We start from the raw sequence: 18,191 nt of genomic DNA on the forward strand, positions 1-18,191 counted from the left end.
GGCAGGGCCCCAGGCCCTGGCCCTGGAATGTGAGGGAGCTTCAGTTTTTAGCTGGAGTTTTAAAAATGACCACTTGTGCAGAGGACCAGGGAGCCTGTCCCAGACTCTGGGCCCAGTTGAAGCCGTCACCCTCTGGCTGGTTAAGTCTGAGGTCAGGCAGAGCTGTCAAGGCTGACGACCTACAGATCCTGGAGCTCTGGCTCCCCGAGTGTCTTCAGGGCCTGCATTTGAGGCATCTTGGCCCCTGGCCTCAGGGTCCAGGCTGTGGGGTTATCTGTGTGCTTGTTTCTCCTGCAGCCTCCCTGGTTGATTGCTTGGTCTCTGCTTCTCTCTCTCTCTCTCTGCCTCCACCTCTCCTGGGCTCCCTCACCACCCTCACCCCCACCCCTACCCCCGGATGCGGGTACCCCATCCACCCCACACCCCTCCAGTGAGCAGGTACATCCAGAAGCTGCGACACCAGCTGGGCCGCGACTCCAAGTTCATCCTGTGCTACTCGCAGAAGGAGGAGGTGTTGCTGGAGGAGGTGTACACGGACACCATCATGGAGCTGGTCAGCTTCAGCAACGAGAGCCTGGGCAGCCCGGGCAGCCTGGCCCGCCTCCTGGACCACTCCACGGGCGTCCTCAACGAGCAGGGCGAGACCATCTTCGTCTCGGGCGACGCGGGCGTGGGCAAGTCCATGCTGCTGCAGCGGCTGCAGAGCCTCTGGGCCGCCGGCCAGCTGGACGCGCGGCTCAAGTTCTCCTTCCACTTCCGCTGCCGCATGTTCAGCTGCTTCAAGGAGGGCGCCATGCTGAGTCTGCAGGACCTGCTCTTCAAGCACTGCTGCTACCCGGAGCAGGACCCCGAGGAGGTGTTCGCCTTCCTGGTGCGCTTCCCCCACACCGCCCTCTTCACCTTCGACGGCCTGGACGAGCTCCACTCGGACTTCGACCTGAGCCGCGTGCCCGACACCTCGTCGCCCTGGGAGCCGGCCCACCCTCTGGTCCTGCTGGCCAACCTGCTCAGTGGGGTGCTTCTCAAAGGGGCCACCAAGCTGCTCACGGCCCGCACGGGCATCGAGATCCCGCGCCAGCTCCTTCGGAAGAAGGTGCTCCTGCGGGGCTTCTCCCGCAGCCACCTGCGGGCCTACGCCAGGAGGATGTTCCCCGACCGGGCCACACGGGACCGCCTGCTGGACCAGCTGGAGGCCAACCCCAACCTCTGCAGCCTGTGCGCCGTGCCCCTCTTCTGCTGGATCATCTTCCGCTGCTTCCAGCATTTCCACGGCGCCTTCGACAGCTCCCCAGAGCTGCCCGACTGCACGGTGACCCTGACCGACGTGTTCCTGCTGGTCACCGAGGTCCACCTGAACAGGACGCAGCCCACCAGCCTGGTGCAGAGGAACACGCAGAGCCAGACGGAGGCCCTCCGTGGCGGCCTGGCCACCCTGCGTGCGCTGGGGCAGCTGGCCCGCTGGGGCATGGAGAGGGAGCTGTTTGTTTTCAGCCAGGAGGAGGTCCAGGCCGCCGCCATGCAGGAGGCTGACCTGCAGCTGGGCTTCCTGCGGGCCGTGCCCGAGCCGGGCCTCGGAGAGGACCAGCTGTCCTATGAGTTTTTCCACACCACCCTCCAGGCCTTCTTCACCGCCTTCTCCCTCGTGGTGGACGCCAAGGTGGGCACGCGGGCGCTGCTCCGGTTCTTCCAGGAGTGGGTGCCTCCGGAGGAGGCAGCAGTGGCGGCCTGCTCGGCCCCCTTCTTCCCCTTCCCATGCCTGGGGGCCCGCAACCCGGCGGGGGACAACCCCTTCAGGAACAAGGACCACATTCAGTTCACCAACCTCTTCCTGTGCGGGCTGTTGTCCAAAGCCAAACAGAAACTCCTGCGACACCTGGTGCCGGCCGCGGCCCTGAGGAGAAAGCGCAAGGCCCTGTGGGCGCACCTGTTCGCCAGCCTGCGGACCTACCTGAAGAACCTGCCCCGCACTCGGTCTGGGGGCTTCAACCAGGTGCAGGCCATGCCCACCTTCATCTGGATGCTGCGCTGCATCTACGAGACGCAGAGCGAGAAGGTGGGGCAGCTGGCGGCCAAGGGCATCTGCGCCAACTACCTCAAGCTGACCTACTGCAATGCCTACTCGGCCGACTGCAGCGCCCTCTCCTTCGTCCTGCACCACTTCCGCAAGCGGCTGGCCCTCGATCTGGACAACAACAATCTCAACGACTACGGCGTGCGGGAGCTGAAGCCCTGCTTCAGCTGCCTCACGGTCATCAGGTGAGGCCGCCGGGCACCGGGAGCACTGGCGGGCCGGGGTGGGGCGGGCCAGGCGACACCAGGACTAATGTCATGGAGTGGGGTCTCCTGGATTACCCTGCCAATCACGACCACCGGTCTTGGAACTTCCAGACCTTCTCTATCTCAGGTGGCTGAGAGCAAGGAACAAAGCTTTTATTTATTTATTTACTTATTTATTTATTTATTTATTATTATTATTAAATTGATTGGGGTGACTTTGGTTAAGGAACAAAGCTTTGAAGTTAGGCAGACCCGCATCGGCTGGGTGTCCTTGAACAAGTTGCTTAATCTCTCTGAGCCTCAGTGTCCTCATCTGGAAAAGGAGATGCTCGTATCCTAGCAACTGCAGTACAGTTGACCCTTGAACAACGCAGGGGTTAGGGATGCTGACCCCCTGCAGCCAAAAATCCACATAATGTAACTTTTGACTCCCCAAACACTTAACTACTAATAGCCTGGCAGCCTCACCGAGAACATAAACAATTGATCAATACAGCATGTGGCAGAAGTAGGTTTACAGTAGTGCATATGCGAAACACAGTTTATAATTGTATTGTTATTAATTATTGTATTATTTTCCATATGAACAATGGTAAATCTACTTTTGCTCACCCCTGTACATATTATGTATGTTACATGTATTAGACACTGTATACTTAAAGTAAGCTAGAGAAACAAAAATGTTATTAAAGTCATAAGAGAAAATACATGTATTTTATGCATTCATGATATATCTTTCTCTTAATTTTTTCAATATTTCTAGGCTATAACGTTTGTGAGTTTTTCAAATTTTTGTAAATGCCCCCAATTTTTTCAATATGTTTATTGAAAACAATCCACATATAAGTGGACCTGCACAGTTCAAACCCATGTTGTTCAAAGGTCAACTGTAAGATCAATCAAACATTTATTGAGTAGATGAAGTCATTACAAATGTTACTTAATTTAATCCTCTTAACACACCCCAATAAATTCAAAAACAATAAACAAATAAAATACATTTAATTTTTTAAAAAAATCCAAAACACAATTTTGTAAGGTAGATACTGTTATTGTCTTTATTTTGGCAAAGGAGGAGGTAGAGGCACAGAGAAATTAGTAAGTTGCTCAAGGTCACACAGCTGGGCCATGGTGGAGCCAGAATAAAAAAGAACCTGCCCTTTAAGATTTATGTGAGGCTCCAAGATAGCCCATGTTTTTGATTGCAGAAAAGGCAGACTTTCTGTCAGTTAGCATTAGTTGCTTCCCATGATCAAAGCCAGCAGCCCTGAGCTTCCAGGGATCTCAGTAAAAAACAATGACTCTTTTTTTTTTTTTTTATTAAATCTTTATTGTTCAGGTTACATTTGTTCCTCTTTTTTCCCCCCCATAACTCCCCTCCTCCCAGTTCCCGCCCCACCCTCCGCCCTCACTCCCCATCCACTGTCCTCATCCATAGGTGCACGATTTTTGTCCAGTTTCTTCCCGCATCTCCCATTCCCCTTTCCCCCCCAAGAATAGTCAGTCCATTCCCTTTCTATGTCCCTGATTCATTATAATCACCAGTTCATTCTGTACATCAGATTATTTATTCACTTGGTTCTTAGATTCACTTGTTGATAGATGCATGTTTGTTGTTCACAATTTGTATCTTTACCTTTTTCTTCTTCCTCTTCTTAAAGGATACCTTTCAGCATTTCGTATAATACTGGTTTAGTGGTGATGAACTCCTTTAGCTTTTCCTTATCTGTGAAGCTCTTTATCTGACCTTCAATTCTGAATGATAGCTTTGCTGGATAAAGTAATCTTGGTTGTAGGTTCTTGGTATTCAGCACTTTGAATATTTCTTGCCATTCCCTTCTGGCCTGCAAAGTTTCTGTTGAGAAATCAGCTGACAGTCGTATGGGTATTCCCTTGTAGGTAATTGAGTCTCTTTCTCTTGCTGCTTTTAAGATTCTCTCTTTGTCTTTTGCTCTTGGCATTTTAATTATGATGTGTCTTGGTGTGGTCCTCTTTGGATTCCTTTTGTTTGGGGTTCTCTGCGCTTCTTGGACCTGTAAGTCCATTTCTTTCACCAGGTGGGGGAAGTTTTCTGCCATTATTTCTTCAAATAGGTTTTCAATATCTTGCTGTCTCTCATCTTCTGGCACCCCAATTATTCTGATGTTTGTACGCTTGAAGCTGTCCCAGAGGCTCCTTACACTATCTTCGTATTTTCGGATTCTTTTTTCATTTTGCTTTTCCGGTTGGGTGTTTTTTGCTTCTTCGCATTTCAAATCTTTGGCTTGATTCTTGTGCTCCTCTGGTCTGCTATTGGGTGTCTGTATAATATTCTTTATTTCAGTCCGTGTATGCTTAATTTCTAGTTGGTTCTTTATCATAGCATCGAGGGTCTCATTAGTTTTCGTGACTCTCTCCTCAAGTTTATTGACAGCTTCTAGCACATTTTTGCAAGCCCTCAAAATTGCGATTTTTAGCTCTATATCCTCCATTTCTGTCATGTTTTTTTGTCTCCGCATTTTTTATGCTTTCTTGGTGCACCCTCTAGTGGTCTTTGTGCGCAGTCTTGTTCTAGTTGAGCCTTGATTGTTGTAGTTAATACTAGAGGGATTTGACCACCAGGCCGACTGGCTGTGTGAATCAGCTGTGTCTGCCGCGGAAAACTTCTGTCCTCTGGGGAGGTGCTAATCTAGCCTTTGCCTGAGGCGATCCGGCAAATGGCTCTGCGCAGGGCTTGGGCGGGGCGGGCTCAACAGGGCGGGCGGAGGGAGCCGTTATGGTGCCCTCAGTCCTGTTCCCAGAGGCTCTGCTTCTCAGAACCCCCGGAACCGCTGCAAACCTCGGAGGGAAAGCTGCCTTCCAACTGATGCCAGACACTCCCGCTTCTCCCGTTTGGGTCCGAGTCCCCAGCGATTCGCCCGTATCTGGAGCTCAGAGTCTGAGACTCCCCCCTGACCGAAAACGACAACCGCGCTCTCAGCCACCAGCCCGCTTTGCGCGCGCACCTCCGCACCTGAGTATTTTCCACACTGCGCCTCCTCTGAGCCTCGGTGTGCTGTTATTTTTCCTTCTAGTTGAAGAGTCTCTCCTCAGCCAGCCTTCCTGTGGTTCTGGGTGATGTCCGTTCTGTCTTTTAGTTGTATTTTTGAAGTGGTTGTTTGCGGCAGCAGTCTCCGGTGTTTACCTATGCCGCCATCTTGGTCTCCAAAAACAATGACTCTTATTGTTGACTCTTGATTAGCTTCCTGTTTGATTAAAGACTAGAGGCCCAGTGCACGAATTTGTGCACAGGTGGGGTCCCTCGGCCTGGCCGGCTATCGGGGGATCGGGGCAGGCTGGCCAGGGGGAGGTTGGCTGTGGCAGCGCACTGACCACCAGAGGCCAGCTCCTGCATTGAGCGTCTGCCCCCTGGTGGTCGGTGCGCGTCATAGCGACCTGTCAACTGGTCGTTCAGTAATTTGGTCTCTTAGGCTTTTATATCTATAGAAAAGGGAGGCCAGCCTGCTTTCTTCTAATAGCACTTCCTGTATACACCTTGTAAATCTTTCCTGGGGACGGGGTAGTTCTCCTTTACTTGGCTCATGCATTTCTGGAGAGCCTAGGGGATTTGAATTGCTTCTGGGTGCCCGTTACACCAGTATCACAGTATAAACTGTGTGGGGACAGTGTGATATAGGGAGCCCAAAGCTGCCCGGGCCTGGGAATTGGGAGGCCTTGCGTCTTTTCTCTACGCTCAGCCAGCATCTCTCCATCCGCAGCCTCAGCCGTCTTACACTCAGTGCCACCCTGTGCTCCTCTCATCAGATGAAAACTCCACCAGTGAAGGGGGAGCAGGAGGAAATGGGTTACCCCAGGGAAGCATTTTGAGCTGCCTGAGGGCATCAGTTAGGATTAATTTATGCTGAGAGGAAAACTCAAAATAGTGGTGGTTTAAATAATTTACAAGCTTACTTGTCTCTCATGCAAAAGTCTAGCAGAGGGCAGTTCTGGGCTGCTTGGGAGCTTCCATGGCCTCAGGAGCCCAGGCTCTTCTGCCTGCTCCCCTGCCCCCTCACTACCTGACTTCCACCTCCTGGCCCAAGGTGGCTGCACAAGCTCCAGCCGTTCAGTCAACATCCTAGCCACCAGGAAGAAAGAAGGGCAAAGAAGGACACACCTCATTGTTTGAAGAAGTCTCCTCGGCTATTGCTAATGAGTCTTCTGCTTAGATTTCATTGGGCATAACTTGATCACATGTGCCTAGCTAAAAAAAAAGGGGGGGGAGTATGTTTCTAAGAAAGCATAGATATGGGATGGCAATGCATGTGGGTGCACACTGTGCCCCAGCACCAAGGTGGGTACCACCGGGGAGAGGCCCAGAGTGTCTGACCTGGTCATTTGGATGAGGCCTAAAAATCAAGCTTTTACCTCCTCAGCCTTTTACTTATTAAAAAGGTCAACTTGTGGCCCAGTGTGGCTTGTTTGTAGATGAAGTGTTATTGGAACACAGCCGCAACCATTTGTTTACATATTGGCTCCTTCTCACCAGGCTGCCCCCAAACGCAGGATATCAGAGGAGGCTGTCCGCACGTGGCCTTCATGTGTCCCCTCGCCAGTGGGCTGGCTCTGGGTGGGCCTGCTGGCCCCACGATGACCAGGCGCTTTGGGGGCTGTGTGGCTCACTGTTCCGGCCATTCTCTCGGGGCATTTACGGCTGGAAAAGGTCAGGACCTGGAGGCTTCTGCATCCCAGTGGAGTGAATGCTCCCTCCTAGTGAGCAGCTGCTCAGATGTATAACTTTCTCTGCTGTTTTGTTTCAGACTCAGCGTAAACCAGGTCACTGACAGTGGGGTCAAGGTGCTATATGAAGAGCTGACCAAGTACAAAATTCTGACGTATTTAGGGTACGTATGTCTCAAGAACCCTGGGCTGGCTACAGGGTTCTTGTAAAAATACAGAGCAGCAGGAGACTGCCATTCCCGTGAGTGATCAGATGGTTGGGACTGATGGCCAAGGGCACAGGAAGAGCACTGGACGGGGAACCAGGAGTCCGGGTTCTGCTTTGGATGCAGCCAGCAGCCCACTCTTGGAGCAAGTCGGGAAATCACGCTGGGCCTCAGCCTCCTCGCTGTATCATTGGGATCCTAATAATATAGGCACGTGGCTTTACGAGTGGTGGCCGGGGGATGCAATGAGAAGGTATCTAGGGCTTGTTTTCTAAACATTAGAATACTGTTTATTCATCAGGCTTCACTGCTCTGGGCCCATGATCCCATGTCTAGAACCCTGGAGGCAAGACAGAGGCCAGAATCCAATGCACATGCTGAGTAGTGGTGACATGGCCAGTGGGGTCTAGGGCGGGACCCCCTTTTTAAATCCTTTCATATTTCTGCAGCCAAGCGTATGACTATTCAAGCCAGTTGGATGCGGACTGTGAACATCTCCATATCAGTTGCCAAAGTAGTGACAAAAAACTGGGTTTTCAGAGTCTGGCATTTTGGAGTTGAGATAGGAGACTGTGGGCCCGCACAGCCGGCCCCACGGCCACTGTTGATGCCCATCAGTTCTTTGGGCCTCGGTTCCCTAAGCTGAGAAGCGAGGACATGGGAGCACAGACGCGCGGCTGCCCTTCAGCTCGGAGCTCTGTGCGTCCCGTACAGTTCCCACTTCCCACTTCTTGGGGCGACTTGTTGAATTGGTATCAAGTGGCAAAATGACGGAAAGGCAGACACCGAGGAGGTCCCAATACGCAGAAGCTTCCCCCGTCAAGATGCTTATCAGTATCTTCATTTAAAAATACCCGTCGCCTGTCACTTATTGAGCACTTATATGACGTGCGAGGGCTTGGAGTGATCTCACATAGTCCTCATGACAACCCTGTTGGGGAGCTATCATTCTCACCCCAGTATCACAGAGGGAGAAACTGAGGCACAGAGGCGTTGAGGAACTTGCCGCAGGTCATAAAGCTGGAGAGCGGCAGAGCGGCTCTGAACCCAGCCTGTGAGGCCCCAGAGCCCCAAACTCTGGTCCCCACGCGCCCTTTCTTTCTTCTTTCAACCCAGACGGCACATACTCAGCTTTTAAAACTGGGCTCATTAAGATGACATCGGGTCTCATCACGTTTTCTGACTGTGCTTTCTCTCGAAGCTTATACAACAACCAGATCACTGATGTCGGAGCCGGGTACATCGCCAGCATCCTGGATGAGTGCAAAGGCCTCACACACCTTAAGTAAGTGGGGCGGGTGTGGCAGGCTCTTTATTCAAACACATAAATGTCACCATGAAGACTCTCACCCCAAAGCCGCCTTCTGCTTCCCCGGGGGCCTTACTGGTGAATTAGGAGACCTGTGTGTGGCAGGTGAACGGTCCACATGCAGGATTTATCAACTGTGAGTGAGGCTCGGAGTTTGGAGGGACCTCCTACAATTGGTGGCTGGAAAGCTTGGCCTTTTAATTAATGACATTAATTAATAACAGGAAGAAAGGCCACAGCTATCACCATTTTTGAAGTTCCTTTTCCCCTTCGGGCTTTTTAATAAATATCTATATGTTTATATCTATCTATATATCTATATACCTATATGTATACATATCTAGATATGTTTAGGTAGATAGATAGATAGATATTAGTTGATTTCAGAGAGGAAGAGAGAGGGAGAAAGATGGAACCATCAATCATGAGAGAGAATCATTGATCGGCTGCCTCCTGCACGCCCCACACGGGGGATCGAGCCCACAACCCGGACATGTGCCCTGACCGGGAATCGAACCGTGACTTCCTGGTTGATACTCAACCACTGAGCCACACCAGCCTGGCCCTTCAGGCTTCTATTACAAAATACCATAAGCTAGGCTGCTTATAAACACCCAAAATTCATTTCTTACAGTTCTGGAGGCTGGGGAGTCCAAGACCAAAGTGGTGGCAGATTACGTGTCTGGTGAGGGCCCGATTCCTGGTCCATAGATGGGGCCTCGCTGTGTCCTCACCTGGTGGGAAAGGGGGAGAGGGGCCTCTTTTATAAGCCACTAACCCCAATCCTGAGGGCTCCATCCTCGTGACCTAAGCACCTCCCAAAGGCCCACCTCCGAATGCCATCACCCTGGGGGTTGGGATTTTGGAACATGACTTTTGGGAGGACACACACATTCAGACCATAGCACCTATCTAGCTGCCAGGAAGAGCTTGCCTTTCCCGGTGACAGAGCAGCAGGCTTGGAGGAGCCCTGGTGATGGGACACTCACCTTGACCATTTGTGGCTGAAGCCAGCACCTCCTTACTCTGCTGATGGAAATGAGTGACGCTCGGCGGTCATTTAAAGAACCCCGGGGACCGCTCCGGTCGCTGAGCTTCTGCAGATTGTTACCATCACCTGGAGCGGAATCCTGACTGGTCTCCTCCGGCCTTTGGGTCCTTCCGAGTGGGAGTGTGAGGCATAGCTGCTGTGGGTCCCAGAGAAAGGCCACACCCCAAGAGGGACCAGAGGGGCTCTGTGCTGGGGATGGAGGTGACTGAGTCCCCTCCCAGCAGGAGGCTGACACGGGCTCAACTCTCTCTGCAGACTGGGGAAAAACCAGATAACCAGCGAGGGAGGAAAGTGTCTCGCCCTGGCCGTGAAGAACAGCAAATCCATCTTTGAAATCGGGTGAGTAGAGACAACTGCACACGTGTGTGCGTAACCCAGCCTGGTCTGTCCGTGAGCACCTGCTGGTCTTCTTGTTCCTAATACACTGACAGGGCCGCTGGGCAAGCCTTGGGGAGGCACAGGAGCGTCACGGGGACCCTCAGGGGCCCCACTGGCTTCTGCCCGGGAAATGCTCTTTATCCTGACAGGTCCCTTTGACTCTGAAACCCCAAGCAGCTCATTACCGGGCTGATAGCTCACTACAGGCTGACAGCTCACTACGGGCTGATAGCTCACTACGGGCTGATAGCTCACTACAGGCTGATAGCTCACTACAGGCTGACAGCTCACTACAGGCTGACAGCTCACTACAGGCTGACAGCTCACTACAGGCTGATAGCTCACTATGGGGCTGACAGCTCACTACAGGATGACAGCTCACTAGGGGCTGACAGCTCACTAGGGGCTGGCGTAGGAATTGCCTCCAGGCCACAGCTCCAGGGATGGAGCAGCAACGCCCGCCTGCAAGTGGACAGCCTCGCTGTGGCCCCACCAGCAGGCCAGGGGTAGCAGGCGCTCCCTTTCACTGTCTTGCCTCTGCCCTCAGGATGTGGGGCAATCAAATCGGCGATGAAGGAGCAAAGGCCTTCGCAGAGGCTCTGAGGAACCACCCCAGCTTGACCAACCTGAGGTAACTGCTGTGTCTGACACTGTGGACTCCAGGGGCCAGCCTGTCACTCGTGTGTCCCTGGGGTCGCAGGGGAGGAGCCGAGGGAAGAGGGCGGCTGGCTTTCCTAATGAGAGAGGTATTTGTGTGTGTATGTGTGTGTGTGTGTGTGTGTGTTTCTTTTTAAACGCTTCTATGGACATATAGGAGACATCACATTAAATGAGTAAAGTCCACGACTCTGTGTTCAGCTCGGTGATTTGACACAGGCACCCACCCATATAACCACCCCCCAGGTCGAGACAGAGGACACTGCCAACCCCTCAGCCGTGTCTCCATGCCTCGTGGGGGTGGGAGGAATTCTTAAGTCCAGATACAACTGAGAGGGACACTGGGCAGCAGATTCCTGCCCCTTCCTCATTCTCAAGGCGGGTGCTGGGACAGAGGGGACCCTTTGTCCTTCTGGCCAAACCTCAGAGCCTCGGTGTACCCCGCTCGCTGCTGGTGTCCTTCCTGCCACGGGAGTGAATCTGAGACGGCAGGACAATGGCGGTCCCTGCTCTGGGAGGACAGGAGACTTCTCCAGCTCTCACGAGGATGTCAGCCCCTGAAGCAGAGCTGGCCAGGCCTCAGCCTCGGGTCTGCACGGTGACCCGGTCTCCCCCATGTCCAGTGTCCCCACCTGACCTCATGCTCTGAGCCTGTTCCCTGGAGCAGCAGCGCCTGGGTGGCAGCCGGCGAGGCTTCCTGCCTCCAGGCAGCCGGGCCACCAGCCAGAGTCTCCTGGCTGTTCTGGCTGCTGAAGCCAAAGCCTCGTGTAATAATCCTCCCCACGTGTCTTCCTGTCTAGTCTGGCTTCCAACGGCATTTCCACAGAAGGAGGAAAGAGCCTCGCGCAGGCCTTGCACTGGAACACGTCGCTGAGAATATTCTGGTAATTGCCGGAGTCCTTTCAAAAGGCGGGGAACCCCTTTAGAAACGTGTGCCGGAGAGGGCTCTCCGAGTAAACACCCCTTTCCTCCCCAGGCTCACCCAGAATGAACTCGACGACGAAGTGGCAGAGAGCATGGCAGAGATGTTGAAAGTCAACCAGACGCTGAAACATTTATGGTAACTCAGAACCCTGGAATTCCACACTGTGCTGCTTTTTAAAACGTTCGATTTAAACTGCATATGCCATACAGTTCACCCTTTTAATTCACCTCTGTAATATTTAGTGTATTCACAAGGTTGTGCAATCATCACTACTGTCTAATTCAGGGATGGCGAACCTATGACACGCGTGTCAGAGGTGACACGCGAACTCATTTTTTTTGGTTGATTATTCTTGGTTAAATGGCATTTAAATATATAAAATAAATATCAAAAATATAAGTCTTTGTTTTACTATGGTTACAAATATCAAAAAATTTCTATATGTGACATGGCACCAGAGTTAAGTTAGGGTTTTTCAAAATGCTGACACGCCGAGCTCAAAAGGTTCGCCATCACTGGTCTAATTCTAGGACAGTTTTACCTACGCACCCCCCAATACCTATATGCATTAGACACTCATTCTCCACGCCCGGCCCCCGCCCCCTTCCTACCCTCGCTGGTCCTGTAACCACTACTATACTTTGCCTATTCTGGGCATTTCATAGACATGGAACCACAGCATGTGGCCTTTTGTCTCTGTTCTTCCATAGTGTACGTTTTCAAGGTTCACCTACATTCTAGCACGTATCAATATTCATTGCTTTTTATGGAGGGGTGATATTCCACTGTATGGCTAGTCCACACTTTATATGTCCATTCGTGAGCTGGTGGACAGTTGGGTTGCTTCTCCTTTTTTACTATTATGAATAATGCTGCTGTGAACATTCATGTACATGCCTGTGTGTGATCACACATTTTCATTCCTCTTGGGTGTCTACTTAGCAAGGGAATTGCTGGGTCACGCGATCACAATTAACTTTTGAGGAATTGCCAAACTGCTTTCCAAAGCATTGCTCTACTTTGCATTCCCATCAGCAATGTAGGAGGGTTCCCCTTTCTCCAAATTCTCCCCAACCCTTGTCGTTGTCCCTCTTTCTGAATCTTGCCCTCCTCGTGGGTGTGAAGTGGTGTCTATTGTGGTTTTGATCTGCACTTCCTTGATGACTAACAGTGTTGGGTGTCTTTTCATGTTGCTGTTGGCCGTTGGTGTATCTTCTTTGGAGAAATGTCTCTACATCCTTTACCCATTTTTAAATTGGATTATTTGCCTTTTTATCACTGAGTTGTAAGAGTTCTTGATATATTCTGGGTACCAGACATTTATTAGGTACTAGAGGCCCGGTGCACGAAATTCATGCAAGGGGCTCGGCCCTCGCAGCCCCGGCTTCCTCCGGAAGGTCGTCCGGACGGTCGTTCCGCTATTCGGCCATCCAGTCTAATTAGCATATTATGCTTTTATTATTATAGATATGATTTACAAATATTTCCTCTCTGTGGGATTTCTCACTTTTTTATTTTGTTTTTAATGAAAGTTGTAGAGAAGGTTATTCCTGCATCATCTCAATAGTTTCTTCCTTGAGCCCGAGTTGGTGTTGCTCAGTGGATAGAGCATTGGCCTGTGGACTGAAAGGTATCAGGTTCGGTTCTAGTCAAGGGCACATGCCCAGGTTGTGGGCTCAATCCCCAGTGTGGAGTGTGCAAGGAGGCAGCCAATCAATGATTCTCTCTCATCATTGATGTTTCTCTCTCTCTCCCTCTCCCTTCCTCTCTGAAATTAGTAAAAATATGTTTAAAGCAAAATAGTTTCTTCCTTGTATTTGCCTTATTTCTTCCTACTTGGTGTGATTTGGCTTTTCGTTCGGGGACCTCTCTGTGGTCTCTGTCCAGCTTTAGTGGAGTGACAACCGCGTGCTGGGGATGCCCCTGTGAACAGGTGTACCGTGAGCTTTCTCCCGCCCACTCCTCCAGCGGAGACCACATATTTCTTCCTGGAAACCTGCACTTCCTGCCACTTTGTGGCCCTTCGCAGTGTCCTCACACACCTAAACTTCATCACCCTTTCGGACGGGCGTGGGTCGAACTCCACACCTCTCTCAGCTCCTTGGGAAGAGGATAATGCGAACGCGGGAAGGAGCATGGACACGCCCTGGACGGTTCTGGCTCCCGTCAGAAGTCACAGAGATTGAGCTTCATTTTGACCTCGGGCGGGCGCTTCTGCCATGGCCGCAAACGGGAAGAGACCCAGGGCTGCTTCTGGTTTTTCACTTTCCGGAGGGTGACCTGAAGCAGACGTTTTTAATTTTGAGGAAGTCCGGTGTGTCTGTTTTCCCCCTTGGCTGCTTGTGCCTTAGGTATCTTACTAAGGAACCGTTTTCTGGTCCCGGGTCCCAGGGATGTACCCCTAGCTTTTCCTTGAGGGTTGTAGTTTTGCTCTTTGATCCACGTGAAGCTAATTTTTGCGTACGGAACGAGGCGACAAGGTGTAGCTTCGTTCTCTTGCACGTGGTTGTCCCAGCACCACTGGCTGAAAGGATGATCTCCCCCTTTCCAATGGCCCTGGCACTTCTGCCAGAAATCAGTTGACCACAAATGTAGCGCTTCTTGGTTATTTCTGGGTGTTCTCTCTAGTCCACGGATGCACATGTTCATCCTGTGCCAGCAGCACTGTGCTGATTAGTGTCACTTTCTGGTAAGTTTTGAACTCGGGAATTGGGAGTTCTCTGGCTGTGTTCTTCGTCCTCAAGGTTGTCTTGGCCATTCTGGGTCCCTCGCATTTCCTTATGAACTTTAGATCGCCATGTCAGTGTCGGTAAAAACAGCCAGACTGTGCTTCGTGTACATAATTTTGTTGGATTGGTTGGTTTCCTTTCTTTTTCCTGGCCTGTAGATTGTCTCTTAAGCCCTTCCAGAGGCCAGGCCAGCCCCCAGCGGGAGCGAGCTGGCCAGGACTGGAGAGGGAGTCTGTGCTGCATTGAGCAAGCACAGCCCTAGGGCCCTGGTGAAGGCAGCCTGGAGGACGTGTGTGCCTGAGCACAGCCAGAGCACAGCTGGCCTCTTGCCAAGTCTGAGCTGGAAGCAGCTCACCCACCCCAGCAAGGCCAATTGTGGCTGCCATGAAGGAAGTCACTAGAACGCGGCAGAACTGAACTGAATGCTGTTGGACTGAACGCAGAACTCTGCACCCACTGCCAGGGGCTAGTGCTGCTCTTTTGGCAAAAATGTCAAGTTACATGTAGTCATGCTTATCAGGTCCTCACCTCTGCACGGGGCCCGGGGTCCCAGCCTTGGGAAGAGGTGGCTGGAACACTGGGTCCCAGCTGCAGGCTGCTGCCGCTGTCCTGTGTGCGTGGGCAGTGATGGCGACAAGGGCTCCCCTCCCCTTGGGCACCGTAGCATGGTTACGAGAACTGCTTCAGACACGTTGTCCCATTCAAACCTCACACACTGTGGGTAGGAGGTTCTCTTACAGTTACTCCCATTTTACAGATCAGGCAACTGAGGCACAGAGAGCCTGCTTATTTCTTCAAGGACCCATAGCTGGGAAGTGGGGAGTGTGTGTATGATCTGCTGCCTCTCTAAGGGGTTGGCCCCTTCACACTTAGGTAGGGCTGCCTGCTTGGGTCCAAGCCCCGGACGTCTCAGGGTCAGATTCCGCAGTAGCCTCGCTCTGCAGATAGCCAGGAGGGAGGGGCGGGCCTGTGATGAAGGCGGACACATCACTGCCTCGTGCTGCACCCATTTCCCAGTGGGGTGCGGAGGAGCTGCCCAGGGGAGCATTTCAGGGACTGCCGGGGCTTCCAGCGGTCTGCACCCTTTGCTCCCTTTGGATCGCTGCTGCCCGACGCAATGGGGCTGCTCCTCGAGGCCCCATTATCACTGCTTTCCCACTGGGGCCCCGAGCGGCATCAGGACTGTTGCTCCTCTCTCCCTCTCAGATGTCGGGGAGGGCATGGCCCCCTCTTAGAAGCCTTTGTTCCCCCCAAAGAAGAGAATGGCCAGCTGGTTGCTACTTAAACTTTAAAAACTGCCTTACCTTTCCCTCACCACCTGGAAGGAGACCTGGCTGCCTATTCTCTGGTGTGCGTCTTGGAATCTGTTGTGGTCTCCAAACATTTCCGATTGGGCTCCTCTGCAGGGAAATGTGCCAAGCACACATGCACATGTATGTTCACGCATTAAACTGTCTCTATTGGAACACAGATCTAGGATGCTCACTATAAAAACTGCAGAGAAATCAAGCATTTTAAAGGCTTTCCTTTATTCTGGTGGATTGGATGTCCATGATCTTAGCCAGATTAAAAGTCACGTGGATTCAGCTCTTCCCGACCCTGTCTCTTCCCCCACCAGCCTGTTACAGTTACCCCGATGAAGGGGGCAGGTTTGACCCGGCACTGTGTACCTGCTATAAACGACACATGTTCTTCTTTCAGGCTTATCCAGAACCAGATCACAGCCAAGGGGGTCGCCCAGCTGGCAGACGCCTTACAGAAGAACACTGGCATCATGGAGATTTGGTAAGACCCGCCCACCCCTTGTGGTGATGGCAGTGTGTACTCAGCACCAATGGCTATGTGCCAGGTACCCCGGAGGGCAATTCCATCTTCCCAGCCACCCTCACACCGTGATCCCTTCCCTAGAACCAGTCCCTTCCCGCGGGTTCTGTTGCTAGCAGTCACCACACTGCATTGCAACAGCTTCCTGTGTGGCCGTCTCCGCCAGACTGTGAGGTAGGGCCTGCGTCCTGGTCACCGCTGTGTCCCCAGGACTAGCGCTGCTCCTCATTCGTTTCTTGAATAACCAAGTGCTTGCGTGCCAGGCACTGAAAATCCAGTAGCAAATGAAATGGACCTGCTCTCATAGGTTTACCATCTAGTAAGGGTGACACAGTGAAAAAAAATCATTCAAACCCAGCCGGTGTGGCTCAGTGGTTGAGCAGCGACCCATGAACCAGGAGGTCCAGGTTGGATTCCCAGTCAGGGCACATGCCCAGGTTGAAGGCTTGATCCCCAGTAGGGGGTGTGCAGGAGGCAGCCGATCAATGACTCTCTCTCATCATTGATGTTTCTAGGTCTTCCTTCCTCTCTCTGAAATCAATGAAAACATTACAAATTAATTTTTAAAAAATCATTCAAGTGATTATTTAATTAAATCGTGGTTAGTGCTATAAAGGGGAAAGCTAGGGAGGGAACCTAACACAGGTGAGGTTCCAGGGATGGTCTCCTTCAGGAAGTGGCACGGAAACTACGCCGTGAAAGATGACTAGGAGTTAGTCCACGGAGGTGCGAGGGAAGGTGTCCCAGGCAGGCGGAACAGCATATGCAAAGGCTCGGAGGCAGGAAGGAGCGTGATGTCCAGGAGCTGTGTGTCTCGGGGCTCAGACAGTGTGGAAGAGGGTCCACAGGGGCGGAGGACGGAGAAACTAGACCACAAAAGATGTGTGTGTCCTGTGGCATAGGTGGGTGTTTGTCCTAAAAGCAATGGGAAGTCATTGAAGGTTTGAAGCAAAGGAGGGTGTGATTAGATTTGCATTTTACTCGTTTTCTTTTTCTCCAACAGCCTCAATGGGAACTTAATGAAGCCCGAGGAGACCAGAGGCTTTGAGGGTGAGAAGCGGCTTGTCCTTTCCTGAGAGGACGCCTTCCTGTCCGAGGCTCTAGCCCTGGGAGGGCGCTAGCAGCGGCAGCCACTCTGCGGTCACCTGTGTTAGGTGTCGTCTCGCAAGGGGACTGCCGGGAGCCCAGGGCCTTCACAGATGCTCTGATGGGCCAGCTCCCTGCACGGCTGGTGCAGTTTCACAGGGAAGCGTGGGCTTCGTGAGCCATGTTGGTTCCTGGATACATGCCATGGAGACGTTCCTGAGTGCCCACGATCCCTGTAACCTGCATCAAGAGGAATGACTGAGCTTGTACAACGCCTGCCTGGCGGCTGGGGGAGTGAGCGGTCACTGCTGTCCTCACTGAGCCGTCGAGGACGTGGTGCAGAGTTGGTGCCGAGTTTTTTGCAGAGAAGATGGTCCATGAACAAGAAGCGTTTTGCCTGAAATCTTCCTCCTCGGTACCTCCCCATGTGTTGCTGTCCTTCCCGCTTCACAGCTGTAGATACTGAGGGGTGTCCGTGTGGGGTGGTAGTGGGTGCCAAGGAAAAGACCCGGCACAGGCTTTTTCATCCTGGGGCCTCACTGCCAACCGAGACCACTGGCTGCGCTCTTAGCTAAGAGCAAGGGCGATGCCTTCATGACGCCGCGTTTCCACTCGGGGCTTTCCCACGCGAGGCTGACCTCCTCCGGAGACTAACACCTGGAAGAGCTGCTCTGCCCCAGGAAGACTGCCTGCCCCCAGAGGAAGAGGCGCGGCTTACCTTGTGGTCCTGGCACCCACTGAGCCTCCTCTCCCCTGCTCTCCTCAGGAGGTCTCCTGCCCGAGTAGCTGTGAGGGTGACGGAGTTGGAGCCAAGAGTCAGGCAGCTCCGAGGACCCGCTAGCATGTCAGACCCTGACCACAGTGACGGGCGCATGGTGGGTGCTAATGGGGGAGGGTGGCAATAGGACCAGACCTGCCCTTTTGCCAATCCATTTGTTTTTTTTTTTTTTTTTTTAGGACCAGACCCCTTTTGCCAATCCATTTTTTTTTTTTTTTTTTTTTTAATTAAATCTTTATTGTTCAGGTTACATTTGTTCCTCTTTTTTTCCCC

At 52.3% G+C, this 18,191-nt stretch overlaps 1 protein-coding gene across 7 annotated transcripts in view; it reads left to right on the plus strand.

The window, feature by feature from the left end:
* Window positions 1-18,069, plus strand: part of NOD1 (nucleotide-binding oligomerization domain containing 1) — a 23,945-nt gene extending 5,876 nt beyond the window's left edge. For 3 of the 7 annotated variants that reach the window (XM_014536988.1, XM_014536989.1, XM_014536992.1), the window contains 9 exons: window positions 432-2,256; window positions 7,056-7,139; window positions 8,383-8,466; window positions 9,797-9,880; window positions 10,467-10,550; window positions 11,377-11,460; window positions 11,553-11,636; window positions 15,932-16,015; window positions 17,058-18,069. In XM_014536988.1, coding sequence (XP_014392474.1) covers window positions 432-2,256; window positions 7,056-7,139; window positions 8,383-8,466; window positions 9,797-9,880; window positions 10,467-10,550; window positions 11,377-11,460; window positions 11,553-11,636; window positions 15,932-16,015; window positions 17,058-17,130 — 2,486 coding nt within the window. In that variant the 3' untranslated portion in view covers window positions 17,131-18,069. Of the gene's footprint in view, window positions 1-431; window positions 2,257-7,055; window positions 7,140-8,297; window positions 8,467-9,124; window positions 9,176-9,796; window positions 9,881-10,466; window positions 10,551-11,376; window positions 11,461-11,552; window positions 11,637-15,931; window positions 16,016-17,057 lie in introns of those variants that run through there. The other 4 variants (XM_014536991.1, XM_014536990.1, XM_014536993.1 and 1 more) reach the window with 4 other exon arrangements.
* Window positions 18,070-18,191: the final 122 nt, after the last annotated feature.

This window comes from Myotis brandtii, unplaced genomic scaffold (assembly GCF_000412655.1).
Source record: "Myotis brandtii unplaced genomic scaffold, ASM41265v1 scaffold17, whole genome shotgun sequence".
Classification (NCBI taxonomy): Eukaryota; Metazoa; Chordata; class Mammalia; order Chiroptera; family Vespertilionidae; genus Myotis; species Myotis brandtii.